The 17,744-nt window shown below is 46.5% G+C and overlaps 1 protein-coding gene across 1 annotated transcript in view; it reads right to left on the bottom strand.

Moving 5' to 3' along the window:
- The window catches only part of EPG5 (ectopic P-granules 5 autophagy tethering factor), an 82,807-nt gene that overhangs the window by 32,063 nt on the left and 33,000 nt on the right, over window positions 1-17,744 (bottom strand). Inside the window, exons 17-26 of the mRNA XM_083465650.1 lie at window positions 16,232-16,372; window positions 15,141-15,285; window positions 12,016-12,213; window positions 9,643-9,753; window positions 8,697-8,816; window positions 7,538-7,704; window positions 5,797-6,024; window positions 4,067-4,190; window positions 2,098-2,242; window positions 89-260 (exon numbers count right to left, since the gene is read on the bottom strand). Coding sequence (XP_083321776.1) covers window positions 89-260; window positions 2,098-2,242; window positions 4,067-4,190; window positions 5,797-6,024; window positions 7,538-7,704; window positions 8,697-8,816; window positions 9,643-9,753; window positions 12,016-12,213; window positions 15,141-15,285; window positions 16,232-16,372 — 1,551 coding nt within the window. The remainder of the gene's footprint in view (window positions 1-88; window positions 261-2,097; window positions 2,243-4,066; window positions 4,191-5,796; window positions 6,025-7,537; window positions 7,705-8,696; window positions 8,817-9,642; window positions 9,754-12,015; window positions 12,214-15,140; window positions 15,286-16,231; window positions 16,373-17,744) is intronic.

Raw genomic sequence — 17,744 nt, 5'->3', positions numbered from 1 at the left:
GCCTGGAGGCTGGGCTACACTTAAAGGGGCTCAACACAACAAGGCGGAGAGATGCACAAAGACAACGACAAGGAAGCCTGTGTCTCACTTGGCACGGTGCTGCAGGATGCTGAGGTTTGCACGAACCAGCTCTTTAGCTTCTCTCTGATTCACTAAGCTGGCAGGAGAAATAGCAGGCACAGGAGCTTTCATCGGCTGAAGGGGGAGAGGGGGCTGGGGGGCGTCGTACTTCTTTAAGCTGCTGATGATTCTCTCTTTGGCTGAAAGAGAAGAGGCATGTGAAGCGGTCACCAGTCACACCGCTTCCTGGTTGATCAGCAACAGGTGGAAAGCAAAATTTGCACCGAGAAATCGTTTCACACCTTTAAGAAGGCCTCTACCGCTCTGACAATGCCATTCATTTCTGCCCCTCTGCAAAACAAACACCACACTTTACAACGCGGGATCAACTGGATTCCCCACCAACGCCTCCTGGCTCCCCCGGTTACTCTTTAATTCTACTGAGCAGGTTATCTGACAAACCTGGATATCAAACTGTGGTCTGAGTTTGGTTTGCTTTGACTACTCTGAATGGTCACCACATAAGAGGGGATGACCACTTATGAGCTTGCAGGTATAACAACAACAACAATTTATTACTTGTACTCTGCCCATCTGACTGGCCACTCTGGGCAGCTTCCAGCATATATAAAAACATAATAAAACATTTACAGTGGTGCCTCGCAAGACGAAAAGAATCCGTTCTGTGATTCTCTTCGTCTAGCGGTTTTTTCGTCCTGCGAAGCAAGCCCATTGACGGATTAGCAGATTAGCGCTATTAGTGTCTTTTAGCGGCTTATCAGCTTATCGGATCAGCTGATAAGCGGCTTAGCGGCTTAAAAAAAGGGGGAGAAAGGAAAAAAACCCTGCAGGAACTCACAAGACATTTTCGTCTTGCGAAGCAAGCCCATAGGAGATTCGTTTTGCGAAGCACCTCCAAAACGGAAAACTCTTTCGTCTAGCGAGTTTTCCGTCTTGCGAGGCATTCGTCTTGCGGGGCACCACTGTAACCTTAAAAAGCTTCCCTATACAGGGCTGCCTTCAGATGTGTCCTAAATGTTATATGATCACTCATCTCCTTAACACCTGATGGGACGGCATTCCACTACCAAAAAGGCCCTCTGCCTGGTACTAAGCTTGTGAAAGTCAGCCTCTTCCTATGACTGCCAATTTCCAAACATGGGGCTCCATCCCATTTTCGTTCTGCTCAGAATGGACCTGTTAAAATTAATGGGCGTGACTAACCAGCATCCATTAACTTCAATGGGCCAACCTTGAGTAGAACTTTATGGGCTGCAACTCAGAAGACCTGTGCAGACTAAACTTGCAGAGCTTTTAGCCAATTATCAAGCAAGGAGATTTAGATGATTCTATTCACTCTTCTCAGGAATGAATGAATGAATGTATTTATTGGTTTAATTAATTCATTCATTCGTTCATTCATAGCACCCTTCAACACAAGAACCTAGGGCAGTTCACAGAATAAAACACAGGATAAAAACATGTAAATAAGTAAAACAAAACAGCAAAAGAATAACCCCCCCCCAGCTACCCTACCCTACTCTACTCTGAAAGCAAGATTAATGTAAGAATATCAATAAGAATATCAAAGTGGAAACAACATGAAGATCATTTCTTTCAGCAGTCTCCCATTATGATGAGAGGTTCGTCTACTCACTATTCTGAGCAATTTTTTTAAAAAAATTAAAATGCAAGAGTGCACTGCACTAAAACACTCGTATAGTTTTGCAGAAACAGATTATAGGGATTGCCAAATCGGAATTGTAGGCTCAGCGTATAAGTTTATCAGGAAGACCTACTTAAGGAACAAAAGTTCTTGTGAGCATTTTAATCTAAGTGGGTTTTTACTTTTCCACCAAAAAGTAGGAGTATACAAATATAATCACTGCTGCAATTACTAAGGAAACTGAAGTTACAAATGCCTTTTCTCTATTAACAGTCCAAAACAGCTGCACCATTAAATACTGCAAGCAAAAGTCTCAGTTAAAGCACTGACATCTTGTTGTTGTGTTTCTAAGCACCGTGAGCGTTGCTTACCTAGCAGAGGGTCTGTGAAGTCCGTCTGTGCAGGCAAAGTACTTGAGGCTGCATGTGATTCTACCTTGACTTGAAACCAAGAGTCCAGCACTTCCTGGAATTCGTGCTGAATGCGCTCAGTGTCCACAAACTCTATCCACAAATCCTACGACGGGACAAGAGAAAAGAAACACAGGTGGGCAAATATGGATGGCCGTGGAAGGGAACGCTCCCAGTCTCTTTTACATCACGGCGGCAGGGGCATCGGATATGGGTAGAGAAGCAGAGCAACAGAGAACCTCCCACTGGTGTCCATCTCATGGTCTCTTGTGGTTTCTCATAAGCTCACCCCCACCATGAGGAATGCAATTCCAACCTCTCCCCAAAGGGGCGTGGCTTGCATGAAGCTCCTCCCTAATGGGGGTTCCGTCCAATAACCTGCCCAGTGGGTTGAGGTTTCCTCCCCAAAGAAAGAATGAAGTTTTGAGAACGAAGCTGGGCTTCCTGAGAACCCCATATGTAATCTACATGTGGGGACGCGGGTGGCGCTGTGGGTTAAACCACTGAGCCTAGGGCTTGCCGATCAGAAGGTCGGCGGTTCGAATCCCCGTGACGGGGTGAGCTCCCATTGCTGGGTCCCTGCTCCTGCCAACCTAGCAGCTTTTAAGCACATCAAGGTGCAATAGATAAATAGGTACCACTCCGGCAGGAAGGTAAACAGTGTTTCCGTGCGCTGCTCTGGTTCGCCAGAAGTGGCTTAGTCATGCTGGCCACATGACCTGGAAGCTGTACGCCGGCTCCCTCGGCCAATAAAGCGAGATGAGCGCCGCAACCCCCGAGTCGGCCACGACTGGACCTAATGGTCAGGGGTCCCTTTACCTTTATTGTTACCTTATGGGAACTAGGTTAAAGACCGATAGAAAAATTACTGGAGAGCACCATTAGAGGGAGCGCGTGGAGGAGAGCCACTTTGATCCATGAAGCTGCTGTTACCACTTCAAACAAGATCCTAAAGGCCACGCTCATGAGGGACACATGCGGCACACATACCTCTGACAGAATTGCATATTCGGACATCATCCAAATGGCTCTCTAAAGCCACCCAAGTCCAAAAAGCACTTGAGAGTGTTATCGAAGAAATTGGGGTTGGCTTTTACAGTGTTGCCTAAGTCCATTACAGATCAGAGAAGGAATGGACGGAGGCAGGATCCGGCGAAAGCAAGGCAGATCTTTATTTTTCCTGTTGCTACAGAGTCTACACATACACACACACCCTGGGACTGGGCAATTTCTAAAGTCCTTAAAACTCCTTCCACACTTTTGTCCCAGGTGCTTGGACTACAAATCCCATCAGCCCCAGCCAACATCTGAGGCTTGTAGTCCTCTAGACGGCACCCGGTTAAGATAAAACATATGCGAAGGGACTTGACAGCAAGTCAAAATTGAAGAAAAGATTTTGTAAGATAAAAGGGGGAAAATGTTTACTTGCATTATTATCATGTGTGTGTGTGTGTGTGTGTGTGTGTGTGTACATATGTGTATTTTGCATGGAATGTTTGGGAGGAAATAAGACGGTAAATAACAAATAAACTAAATATTGATGTATGTAATTTTTATTTCTCAATTATATTTAGTGGTAGTATGGTTGTAATGTTTTTTGTAACATAAAATCATTCAGTAAAAATTATTTTTTTTTAAAAAATAGAGGGCACCTGGTAAGTGAAGGCTGGCTTACAGTACATGAAAAAGATACACTACATTAAAATACATCCGCTAGAAACACCACGTATATTAAAAATCACGAAGAGATCAATAAGCTGAAGTCTTCTGGAACAGGCAGGTTTCTGCCAGAGTCCAAGAAGAATGAAGTGCTGGGGGTTAAAGGATTTTCCAGGGAATGGCAACCCGTGAAGTTAATTGTTAAGTTGGAGGTGTATTAAGGGGGGGGGGGAACAGTTATAGCAACCTCACCTTTGACTCTGCACATTACCTGCTGGTTCTGCATAATCTTCGCAAGCCTATGGGCATCATATTGCTTTGGTAAGGAGGGGATGTACGTGTCCCCCTTCTGAAAGCTCTCTTCTTCCAGCCACAAAACAAACGTGTTGAAAAGCCTGAAAGGCATAACAAGGAGAAATTCTGACGAAAGAAGAATGGCAGGCAAAATTAACGGACTACGCAGAATTGGATAAAATGACAAGGAAGGATTCAAAACCTGCGGAACCGGAGATTCACAGAAGATTGGAAGAAATATATGAATTATTTGAAGAGCAGCTGTAATCAACAAATCACGCTAGTAGGACTACAGGAAGTTTTGTAAGGAGGAATATATGAAATATTGCAAAGAGGAGAAAGGAGATATTAGTTATGAGATAGAAACGTCATAGCGAAGATAAGAAATGTAAATTAAGTGAATAGATTGGAAAATTTTCAGATGTGATTGATGGAAGTAAAAAAAACTGTATAAGATGTAAAAGTACACTTAATTGTTTTTGAAAATGATGTGCTGAAAAACTAATTAAAAATTTATTTAAAAACGAAAGAAAGAAAACCTGGGAGAAACCTAGCCAGAGGGTCTAAATATTATTATTATTATTATTATTATTATTATTATTAATCTCCAGCCAGGGCAGGGTATAAATAATAATTTTATTATTATTATCTCCCCCCAACCCCGCAGGCCACACACCCTTCCAAGCTGCACCCCTCAAGAGTTCTTGCCTGCCCAGAACGTGCCCTTGGACTTTGCCAATGCCTGGATGACAGTCAGAGAGGGGTGTGTACAAAGGTAACATTCGCACGCATTGCTCCATTTGCTTTGGGCAAAGGCCTGTGGCCTCCAGGAGGCTGCCCCCAAGCAGATGTCACCTGTGAGCTAAAAAGGGTTCCCCCACCCTAGAACATTTCCCAGAATCTTTTGCAGCACATAGTGGGGAATCTGAGGGAGGCAGGTTGAAGAAAGGGTTCTCCGGAACTAGAATGCGTGGAGACCGTGCATCTAAAGCCCATCCCTGAGGCAGGGATACTCTATTATTATTATTATTATTATTATTATTATTATTATTATTATTAATAATAATAATAATAATAATACAATTTTATTTATACCTCGTCCCTTCCCGGTTCAAAAACTGGGCTCAAGGTGGCTAACAACAAATTTAAAACACTTAATTATAAAAGCAGCATAAAATACAGTATAAAAACATGAATAACAATAAAACTCAAAACTCAAAAAGATAATCCCCAGGGCTAGCTGGCTGAATTGGTCCTATTTGGGCCAGCGAGGAGACCAGGGGAGAATTAGCTGTAGGGTCTCAGAGCGGGTGATCTTCATAAAAGGGGAGGGAAGAGAAGGGAAATAAAAGATCAGGCTGAATTCAAATTAAAGGCCAGGCGGAATAGCTCTGCCTTACAGGCCCGACGGAAGGAGGTTAAATCTTGAAGGGCCCTAGTCTCATGGGACAGAGCATTCCACCAGGTCGGAGCCATCACTGAAAAGGCCCTGGCCGTGGTGGAGGATAGTCAGACTTCCTTAGGGCCTGGGCCCTCTAAACTATGGTTATTCATGGACCTTAAGGTCCTCTGCGGGGAAGACCAGGAGAGGCAAGGGATGGGTGAACTGTGACTGTAGGCATAAGGAAACGCTCCAGAAAAACAGCGCCCCAGGTTCTGCTTCAGGACAAGGTCTTCTTTGGAAAAGCACGGTGGATATATGATTACCTGACAAGCTCCTTGTGCAATTCAGGGGAGGTCAGGTAGACCTTCTTGCCACCTACTTTCTCTGCTAAGCTTTCGCTGCCCCCTGCCGGGTTCTCCAGCCTGAGGGCTTTGCCGGCTGAGTGGTGGAAGTCTGCAGCCTCGATCAGGCGATGCTTCAGGTCGCTTAATAAGCTCAGGTGAGCGGGACTCTGGAAGAACCTCTTCCCAATGCATCCATCTACAGGTAACCTTAAAAAGAAGAATCTTTCTCATTTACAACCAGCACAAGCGAAATCATTTAGAAAAGCGGTATGTAGACCTTTTCCCTTTTGAAGAAAAAAAAAAAACAAGGTGGTCATAATGAAACTTAAAGGTGAAGGGACCCCTGACCATTAGGTCCAGTCGTGGATGACTCTGGGGTTGCAGCGCTCATCTCGCTTTATTGGCCGAGGAAGCCGGCTTCCAGGTTACTGGCTGTGGGAGCCGGCGTACAGCTTCCAGGTCATGCGGCCAGCATGACTCAGCCGCTTCTGGCGAACCAGAGCAGTGCACGGAAACACCGTTTACCTTCCCGCCAGAGTGGTACCTATTTATCTACTTGCACTTTGACGTGCTTTCGAACTGCTAGGTTGGCAGGAGCAGGGACCAAACAATGGGAGCTCACCCCGTCAGGGGGATTCGAACTGCCAACCTTCTAATCAGCAAGTCCTAGGCTCTGTGGTTTAACCCACAGCGCCACCCACGTCCCTTTATAATGAAACTTAACAATGGACAAATCAGTCTACTTCCAGTTGCATGAGTTATTTTGTTAAGTTTGTCCAATTTCTGCAATTTTTTAAAAGAAATACCCCAAAAAAAGAGTTTGGACTTGGACTTGCTATCCCACTTTATCACTACCCTAAGGAGTCTCAAAGCGGCTAACAATCTCCTTTCCCTTCCTCCCCCACAACAAACACTCTGCGAGGTGAGTGTGGCTGAGAGACTTCAGAGAAGTGTGACTGGCCCAAGGTCACCTAGCAGCTGCATGTGGAGGAGCGGGGAAGCGAACCCGGTTCACCAGATTATGAGTCTACAGCTCTGAACCACTACACCACGCTGGCTCTCTAATTTAAACTTAATACATGTTTCTAAATATATTTGGCTATGCTGGCTTGGGCTGGTGGGAGCTGGGAGCACAAGTACATCCAGAAAGAGGCAGGTTCCTGTGTCTTGGTAAAGAGAAATTTCAGTTTTAACCAGGACCCCTGAGCTGCCACCTGTTCGTCCCCAATACACAAACATAAAAAACCTGCCTTTTATTGGTTTGACTATTTGCCTGTCTACCCCCAGTGTTGTTTGCTCTGACAGCAGCTCCCCAGGGTCTCAGGCCGAAGGTCGCCTTTCTTTATCACCTGCTCTAACTGATCCCTTTCACTTGGGGAGACTGCCAGGGATTAACAGTCAGCCAAAAGCCTTTTGCATGCACAGCAACCCATATAACCAAAAAGCAAAATGTGTTCCCCTTTCAATGAGCCTCCTAAAACATTCATCCCAGCTGTTATCTGCCTGGGATCTGAATTGATGCCATGTTGTCACTTTAAATTGCCTTTATATTTGCAGTTGTTTCCTAAAATTGTTTCTGTGTGTGTGCAATTGTTTTTAGCCGGTTCTTCTATCTTATGTCATTACAGGGTAAATCGTTTCGAGAGGCCTGGTGGGGAAGCGAGATGGAAATGAAATAAATAGCGATAATTAAATAAAAACCCTCCAGATGTGAATTCACCCATATTGCGGCCCCGGGCGGTGGAGGTAGAGGAGGAAGAATTTCTGCCAGATGAGCGGGAGCAGCGGGTGGTCGGCGGGGGTAGCGAGGGCTTGATGAGCCCAACGATAAATCAGCAGCCGCTGGAGAGATGGGACGATGGGCAGCTTCAGCTGGCTCTGAGCTTTCTGCAGACAGAAAAGAAAGTTGGTTGTGTCGCCTTCTGTTGTTGGGAAACTGTATACGTGCAGCTACTCACACAGAGTCAATTAAGGTTTGGCAGACAGCCAGAAGGCAATCTTAAGGAGTAAGTCTGCCTGGTGATAACAGAGACATGGAGACAACTCCCTGATTGGTCAAGCTCTCTCAAGGGAGTGATAATTAATGGACTACTAACTGGAATGTGTTAGTTCAGAGTTCAGTGGTTCAGTGTGTCAGTGAGTATAGGAGTTGTGAGTCGTGTCCGAGAGAGCTAGCTAAAGATCCGTATTCTGTTCCTGTAAATAGTCCACTGTATATAATAAACACCTAACTACAAGTTCCTGGTTCCTGCTTCATCTATCCTGTCTGCAGCCAAGTTGCCAATTGCTTCCGTGGATTCTGCGTGTACTCTCCTAGGTCTGGCTAAGGTCCTGCAACTAGTCAGAAAGCTGCGAAACACCAAATAGGTTATGCCAATATCTGTGAAGTCAATTTTCCCCATCACGAGCTTGTTCTGGGTGCTGGGATACATCCGGGGAAACGGGGGCAATTGGCAGGCCTCTAGCTGGCTCTAGCCCATCGACCGGCAGCTGGGCAAACTCCGGTTCTCAGAACAGCGTCAAAACTGCGACTCAAGCCTCAGAGACCTTTAGCAACTAAGCACGCAAGCTAGCAGAGATAAGAACTCTTTGCAACGGAAGTAGCAGACAGAGGCATATCTAAGCATATTTACAAGAGTTTATTCAGCATCAGGACAAAGGAAAAACATGTCTGCTTCCCTTCATGTCCAAGCAAACAGCAACACAGGCAAAAGCTATATACAACGGAGGTTCCCAGCAAACTGTGCTGGAAGTAAACAGACATGTGACATACAAAAACTCCACATGCCTGTTCTAAAGGTGGAACGGAACTATATCCTAACATCGGGTGCCTTTTCAGAGAAGGCATCCATCGCCTAGAGAAGACATGTTGGTCCTACCTTAAGAGCCTGATCAGGAGCCGAATTGCTGATCACCAACTCCTTTTCCACGACTCTGCGAAGCTGGGAATCCTCTTCGAAGATGGACTCCGTATTCAGAATGGTCCACGCAAACCAGACCTGAAAGTAATAAAAGCAAAGGCTATCAAGGGAAGAGAAGCTTCTGCTCCCAGGAGGCCCATCAAAACTCAAAATGGTTTCTTCCAGGGAGGATAAAAATCAATTTTTTTTATTTTAAAAAAAATATTTTTAAATGGATTTTTTTCTATTTAAATCAGATTTTTTTGATTTAAATTGGATTTTTAAAATAAAATGCTTTCAGGGGAAAATCTTTCTAAAGATAGTTTTCTATTTAAGTTACATTATAGTCCAAAGGCTATTCATCAGGAATAAGGATTTGTTTTAGGTTTTTCATGTGTGCTACAACCAAGTCTAAGTTTTCGGTTTTCTAAAATTATTTTAACCACATCAGTTGACAAACATGGATACATATGCCATAATGTTACTGTTTTAGTTAAATAAATTGTTTAAATTGTTATTAAGGAAATGATTATTTTTTCTCCTTCCAATAAAGTACAGCAGAAAAGTTCTCCAACTATAAACAGCTAACTTATTCAACCTCACAATAATTTCATAATTATCTGTCTATGTATTTCTAATAGTATAACCAAATCAGGGATTTTTTATATAACTGTAAAAACTACTCTGAAAATTTATTATTCCAAAAATGAAACCTTTGTCTGGTTGCAAATATTAAGATTATGCCAGCAAGAATGAGTCTTTCTGTAAAAAAAGAAAAATGATTTAAATCAAGTCTTACTGACTAGTGATTTAAATTGATTTGATTTAAATCAAATCCATCTTTGTTTCTTCCCAGTGAGAGAGCAAGGCTGGGCAACACCCTCCAAGCCCATTCTAGGACGTCAACTCTATGGCACTTCCCTACCTGCGCGGGATTTGCGTTTCCCTCGATGAAGGAAGGCGTGACATTTCCGGCCACGATCCAGCTGACTAAGGAAGAGAGCAGCCCCTTGTCACAGTGGTAGCCCAAGGCATTCTGGGAAGGTTGGGTGAGAAAGAGAAGGCCAGGTGAGAAGACCTTGAGCCATTGCAGGCCAGAGATTTAGGCTGAAAGGCAATGGGATTTAAGCCATAGAAGTATCTTCAGCCTTTAAGAATACTCTTTTTGCCTGTTATCAGAGGTCAGGGGGACACCATTTCAAACAGCATTTGACATAACAATGTTTGAGGAAATATATAGCACAGGGAAGCCAAACTCTAGTGTGAAGAGGGCAGCAACAAGGCTTAGGAGTCTGGAGAGTGTCCTAGTAGGAAGGGTAAAAGAAGATGTGCAAGTTTAGCTTGGAGAAGAGACGAGGAAGAAGCACTGGGGACCGCCATCTTCAAATATCTGAAGAGCTGTCACAAAAATAGAGCAAATCTGTTCTCTGTTCCTCCAGAGGGTGGCAATCAACAGGTTCAGCTTCCAAGAGTGGTGATTTCTTCTAAACATTAGGTCAGGCTTCCTCAACGTCGGCCCTCCAGATATTTTGAGACTGCAATTCCCATCATCCCTGACCACTGGTCCTGCTAGCTAGGGATCATGGGAGTTGTAGGCCAAAAACATCTGGAGGGCCAAGGTATAGGAAGCCTGCATTAGGTCATGGGAAGAAGGAAGGGCCACGCTCATGAATTAAATAGCCACACACCCAAGAATCGCAGAGTCCAAGTGTTAGAAGGGATCCCAAAGCTCAACAAGTCCAACCCACTTCCAGAGCAGGGAACAGGTGACCACAGCATCCCAACACATTCTGCATTAAAGGTAAAGGTTAAGGGACCCCTGACCATTAGGTCCAGTCGTGACCGACTCTGGGGTTGCGGCACTCATCTCGCTTTATTGGCCGAGGGAGCCAGCGTACAGCTTCCGGGTCATGTGGCCAGCATGACCAAGCCGCTTCTGGCGAACCAGAGCAGCACACGGAAACGCCGTTTACCTTCCCGCCAGAGCGGTACCTATTTATCTAGTTGCACTTTGACGTGCTTTCGAGCTGCTAGGTTGACAGGAGCAGGGACCGAGCAACGGGAGCTCACCCTGTCGCGGGGATTCGAACCGCCGACCTTCTGATCGGCAAGCCCAAGAGGCTCAGTGGTTTAACCCACAGCGCCACCCGCGTCCCACATTCTGCATTACTTGGCCATTATTTAAATATGAGGGGCAGATGGGAGTGATCAGCCTGGGAAGGAAGCCCATCAAGGAGAAAGAGAACTCTGATCCTAAACCTTCACTGCCTTGCTGGATATCTTCAGGAGAAGAAAACCCTACACAAATCTAGAGTGGAATCCCCAAGATGGTTGGATTGCGCCTTGTACGCCTCCATCCAGCAATTCCTGCAGCCAAGCTGGTGCCAAAGACGTTCTGCTTTCCTTTGGACCACATCAGCAAGGCTTAGAGAGGAGGGTCTTGTCATCTGGGCAGCCCAGGACCTCCAGGCTTGCACCTCCGGGGATGGTCACCCCAGGAAGTGCACTCCATCGTCTCTCGAGACAGACACTGTTGTGATTTTTGACTACGTGCTATTCTGTGCAGCTTCACAGAGTCAATTAAGAGTTGGCCGACAGACAAGGATGACTGAGCAGAGAGTTATCTGCCTGGAGATCTGGGAACCTGGAAACAGCTTTACCATTGGTTGAAGTCTCACAAGGGCATGATGATTTATGACCTTACTGACTGGACTGTGTTGTCGGTCAGTGTGATGTTCTGAGAGTCGTTTGGCGTTTGTTAAGAGAGAGCTAGTTAAGATCCACGTTTCTGTTCTTGTATATACAGTCGTACCTCGCATTGACTGCGCTTCGGGTTCAGCGCATTCGAGTTGTGCTCCGCAGCAACCCGAAAGTAACGGAGTGTGTTACTTCCGGGTTTCGCCGCTTGCGCATGTGCAGACGTTCAAAATGACGTCATGCGCAGAAGCGGAGAAAAGCGATGCGTGCGTGCACAGACGTGCCGTCACTAGTTACGTTTGCTTCTAGATGCGAACGGGGCTCCGGATCGGATCCCGTTCGTATCTAGAGAAACCGCTGTAGTAACTTGTAGAGTCTGCCGTAAATAATAAACACATCAAAGCAACCAAGTTACTAGTAGCAGCGATTGTTCCTGCTTCATCCATCCTGCCTGCAACTGATTGCTTTCTGGAACTCTGTGTATGCTCTGCTAAGGTCTGGCTAAGGTCCTGCAACAGGTCAAAGTTGCAAAACACCAACAGACACTGCTAGTTAAAGCATCTGCTAACCCAGGAGGGAAAGAGGGATGGAGCATCCATACCTTGTGTTGCTGGTACAGCAACTTCTGCACACAGTCCTCTTGGTTGAACTGGAAAGCGGCTTGGCACAAGTGGTCCATCAGGCAGAGTATGGCTCTCTCCTTGTGCCACAGCGGCTGGCTGATGAGGGCCTGGACCCAGAACTCCAACACAGCCGCTGGCCCGACTCCGTTGGGAAGGCTGCTCATAAAAATGTGAGTCTGCCAAGAAAAAGGGTGGAAGGATGAAATAAGATCGCAATAAGGGCCGGAGAGAACCCACAGACCTGGAGGGCAGCAACAAGGCGTGAGAACAGCCCTTATTATAAAACGCTGCCACCATTAGAGACGGATTTCTGCAGGCGACAGAAAAGCAGTCAAAACCGTATTTGCATGGAGGTGCTCATTGCATGGGCTGTACACACACACACACACACACACGAGAGAGAGAGAGAGAGAGAGAGAGAGAGAGAGAGAACAGCGCCTGATTCTCACTCATCCACAGCACAGCCAACTCACTGACACTGTATCTTTTGCCCACCATTTTTGCATGTTTCTTCTGATGGGAGACTCAGGGTGGTCAGAGAATTGTAGTGCCGGAAGGGACCCCGAGGGTCATGTAGTCCAACCCATTGCAATGCAAGAATCTCCACTAATAACAATAATATTAATTTATTATTTATACCCTGCCCATCTGGCTGGGTTTCCCCAGCCACTCTGGGATGCTTCCAACAGAATATTAAAATACAATAACCTATTAAACATTAAAAGCTTCCCTAAACAGGGAATGGCTTCTAAAAGTCTGGTAGTTGTTCTTCTCTTTGACATCTGGTGGGAGGGCGTTCCACAGGGCGGGTGCCACTACTGAGAAGGCCCTCTGCCTGGTTCCGTGTAACCTCACTTCTTGCAATGAGGGAACTGCCAGAAGGCCCTCGGCGCTGGACCTCAGTGTCTGGGCAGAATGATGAGGGTGGAGATGCTCCTTCAGGTATACCGGACCGAGGCCGCTTAGGGCTTTAAAGGCATCTCTGACAGATGGCCATCCAACCTCTGCTTAAAAACCTCCAAGGAAGGAGTCCACCACCTTCTGAGGGAGCCCATCCCAGTGCCGAAAAGCTGTTGCTGTCTGAAAATTCTTCCTGATGTTTCTCCAGAATCTCCCTGGGGTTGGCCTCAGAAACGGTCAGAAATCCAGAACAGCTTGGCGATTCTACAAGCCTCCACGCCCCCCAGCTGCATGCAACTTGGCTTCCTTGACCGAATCATCTACTATCAGGATTCCCAGTCTCTCTCTCTCTCTCATCGCAGGACGTTGGACAGTTCCGAGCTGGCAATTTACTGAGGTCATAGAACCCTTCCCAGGCTGTTCAAGCCTTTGCTGAAAGGTGGCGCAGGCCTCTAGCATCGTTGTTGCCTCTTTGGCAGTGCTTGCCAAACACAAGCACTGAAAAGAGTGAGGCTCCTGGCATGGACAAAGGCCGTCCCTCAGGGGAATTGGCCTCGATGGGGAAGGGGCAGCTGAAGGCACTTCCAGCTGGCCGGTTCTGGCTCCGCACTGGAGACTCTGCCTGGACCCAGAATAATATAATATATTATAATAATTTATTACTTATACCCCGCCCATCTGGCTGGGCTTCCCCAACCACTCTGGGCGGCTTCCATCAAAATATTAAAATACCGCAATACATCAAACATTAAAAGCCTCCCTAAAGAGGGCTGCCTTCAGATGTCTTCTAAAAGTCTGGTAGTTGTTTATCTCTTTGACATCTGGTGGGAGGGCGTTCCACAGGGAGGGTGCCACTACCAAGAAGGCTGTCTGCCTGGTTCCCTGTAACTTGGCTTCTCGCAGTGAGGGAACCGCCAGAAGGCCCTCAGAGCTGGACCTCAGTGTCTGGGCAGAACGATGGGAGTGGAGATGCTCCTTCAGGTATACTGAGCCGAGGCCATTTAGGGCTTTAAAAGTCAGCACCAACACTTTGTTGTGCTCGGAAACATACTGGGAGCCAGTGTAGGGCTTTCAAGACCGGTGTTATGTGGTCTGATGTTGCTTGCAAAGCTGGTCCTGACTTCTGTTCCATGCATCAAAGTCCTGGCTGCTTCCAGAGGTCGGGGCCATGACATTTTAGCTGCATTGATGTACCCTGAACCTCACCCCGACCACTGTCGCTCTCATTCAGTCATCCCTGGAACTCCTGGAATTTCAGCAGATGTGGATCTACAAGCTCTCAAGCCTATCTTGTCGAGCCTAAGATAAGCTTAATTTGGGAAAGGAAGGAAGAGCCAAGATTCTCAGAAAGCTGCATTATACACTTGCAATACTACACATCTTCTGTCAGAGATGGGGTTTGGAATAAGGGACCCTTTGGGTCATTTCCAACCTGACAATTTGATGATTCTGAGATTCCACGCTTGCGGGGACACGCACATTCGTTTACATGGGGCAACTGTCCTTATTTTATTTAACAAAAATTCATATGCTGCTTGATTGCTGTAAAGCCTCTAAGCAGTTTAAAGGAAGCGGCAAAACTGTCAATAACTCCTTGCTGTCGTCTTGTGGCACATTCTAGTCTTCCACCGTGTAGGCTGATCTTTAGGAGCAAAGGGATGGGTGCTTTGTCCCTTGGTTCCCTTCTAGCCTTAAAAGAGTCCACGGTCGAAGAAGACATGCTTCTAGATCCTGACCTGAATCATTAAAGAAATTGGAGTTCTTGTTGAAAATGCACTGAAAAAGATATACCAAGAACTCTGGCCACAGCTTTCAATTTAAGGAATAATTCCTACTCAAGAGTTGAGATGAAAAACGTGTATATTCTGCTAAGAATCACAGTTTGAAGCTAGTAGTAAATTTAAATATAACATGTAAGTACGCTGGTTTTAAAGTAATAGTAAGTTTGGATACAACGTTTAAGTGTAGAATGTATATAATTTATTATATTTATGATTTATGGTATTGAAGCACCTCAATCTACCTTGACATATTATTTGATATTACCAGCTGAAGAAGGCGTTTACTCCGAAACAGGGCCCTGTCCTGGTCACCACTACTGAGTCGTACATCTGATTCACACTCCGGATACTCCGTTTTGGCCCTATTTGATCCTTTATTCTTTATCCTGATTTTTTATATATATGGACTCTTTTTGCCTGACCTGAATCATGGAGTTGAGCAGCTTGATGTTTTCACCGTAACTCGTCCCAGTTAAGTGCTGAGTGACTTTCTGCGTCACTTGCTGGGTCATTCCTTGGGGGACGCCACTGTCCAGCTGAAGGAACTGATAGAGGCAAGACAGAAACCTGGGTGGGGCGGGACAGGACAAAAAACAAGTTGCCAATTTAGTTGCTAGGCTGAAAAGGTACAGTTGCCCCACTACCATTGTTACAAACTAGGATACAAAAGCTAGGAGCCATATGACTGCTGGGATCTGGATGGTGGGTACCAAAACAGAATGTCCAGTCGCCATTTTTTGCACATAAACTGGGATTTCTTTTTTAAAGACAGATAGCAGTAAAAAAAAAAGTTCTTTCTTTCAATTTTTTGCTGCCAGGTGATTCAGGGGGTCTGCAAGGTAGCACAGAAGCAAAAGACATGCATTTTGCTACCACGCTACCCCGCAAAACAGCTGATTTGCCCGGCAGCGCAGCAGCAACAGCAAAAAAACAAAGGCATGTCTTTTGCTGCTGCGCTAATCTGCAGGTCCCCTTAATTACCCAGACAGGCAGGCCAGGCAGGGGGATATGTTAGGCGCCAAAGGTGGCACCTGGACATATCAATCCTGTTGCAAAAGACCAGTTGCCAGTTGCAAAATGCCCAGCTAATTTCAAATGCTGTGCACTACATATACCAGGCATAGGCAAACTCAGCCCTCCAGATGTTTTGGGACTATAGTTCCCATCATCCCTGACCACTGGTCCTCCTAGCTAGGGATCCTGGGAGTTGTAGGCCAAAAACATCTGGAGGGCCAAGTTTGCCTATGCCTGACATATACCAACTCTCAGAAAGGGCCCTCTGGCTGAGCTGCAAAAACCAGCCTGCCCTATTTAATTAATAATAATAATAATATTTGTACCCCTGTCCATCTGACTGGGTTGTCCCAGCCACTCTTCCCAGCATATTCAGAAACATAATAAAACATTAAACATTAAAAACTTTCCTATACAGGGCTGCCTTGAGACGCAATAACAGCAGAATTTTGAAAGGATGGATGGGGGATACAAGCAAGGCAGGCAGTCTTGGACTTACTGTTCGTTCTTCAGCAGGTAATACTGGCACGGGTAGAACAACGCTAAGACTTTATCCAGCACGTGAACCACTGTTCTCAGATGCCGCGACTGCACCAAAACGCCCAGGAGTGAGATCCCTTCAGCACAGAACTTCTCGACGCTATCGAAGGATAAGAGGAAAACGTATGTTAGTCATTGGACAAAATGATAACGGTATTAACAGGCAGAAGGGTGATCTGCTCCTGTGCCTGCCAGCTTCCAGGAAGCTGACACAGATTCTTCTGAGGGGATTCCTGCCTCAAAGCTATTATGGGGAGACAGGTGAGAAGATGCACTGGGCAGCTGCCACCTCCCCCCCCCCCATTATGTGCTGTAAATCTATCTTTACTGGACATTGCTTGGAGACTTTCACATGACAAGCAACTAAAGTTGTACCCTGGATCCCGAACACCTCGGCTCCCGAACAGATTGGTTCCTGAACGATCGAAACCCGGAAGTGAGTGTTCCGGTTTTCGAACGATTTTCAGAAGCTGAACATCTGGTGCGGCTTCTGTGGCTTCCGACTGGCTGCAGGACACTCCTGCAGACAATCAGAAGTCATGCTTCGTTTTTCGAACAGTTCCGGGAGTTGAACGGGCTCCCGGAACGCATTCTGTTCAAAAACCAAGGTACCACTGTACAGTCATACCTCAAGTTACGAACGCTGCGGGTTGCGCGTTTTTGGGTTGTGGTCTGCGCCGAACCTGGAAGTACCGGAACAGGTTCACGCATGCACAGAAGCGCCGAATCACGTCACACGCGTGCGCAGACACGGCACTGCGGGTTGCAAACGTGCCTCCCGCACGGATCACGTTCGCAACCCGAGGTATGGCTGTGGTAAGTTTAATAAATAAACAAATAAGCAAGGGGAAGGGCCATTGCTCAGCGGCAGAGAACCTGATTTGCCTGAAGAAAATGCCAAGTTCCATTCCCATAATAATAATAATTTATTATTTATACCCCGCCCTGAAACCTAGGAGAGCCATTGTCAGTCAGTTATACAGACCAATGTTCTGGCTCTGTATAAGACAACTTCCTATGTTCCTGTGATGCAAGGGCAGGTCAGCTTGAGGGGTTTTTTGGGAGGGGGGTGTCAGGGAACTGGAGAGGGAGGGCTGCAGAGGGATTCCGGAGAGCGTCCCGGGAGGGAGAGAAGCAGCACATCTTCTGGGGAAGGAAATCAGCGTAGCACCAGTGGAGAAGGGGGGCAGATGGGGGAATCAGCGAGGTGGCCCCATGACTCCTCGCCGGGGACCAGCGGGGAGAGCACGGGTCCTCCGCTGCCCACACCCACCCTGCGCAGAAGGCTTCCGCGCAGGGAGAGTAGGCGGAGACTCGGCGTCAAAGAGCTTCTTTGCTGGAAGAAGTTCAAGAAACGCCCACTGACGGATTCTGCCAGCGATTGTGACAGCCACGGGCGCGTGGCTGTCCGGACAGAAAGGGTTCACTCAGGCAACCCAGCCAGGTGTGGCGCCGATTTACACACGAGCAAC

Source organism: Podarcis liolepis (assembly GCF_965112155.1).
Source record: "Podarcis liolepis genome assembly, chromosome: 11".
NCBI lineage: Eukaryota > Metazoa > Chordata > Lepidosauria > Squamata > Lacertidae > Podarcis > Podarcis liolepis.
The sequence above is the reverse complement of the archived record's forward strand: the minus strand, read 5'-3'. Positions and strand labels throughout refer to the sequence as shown.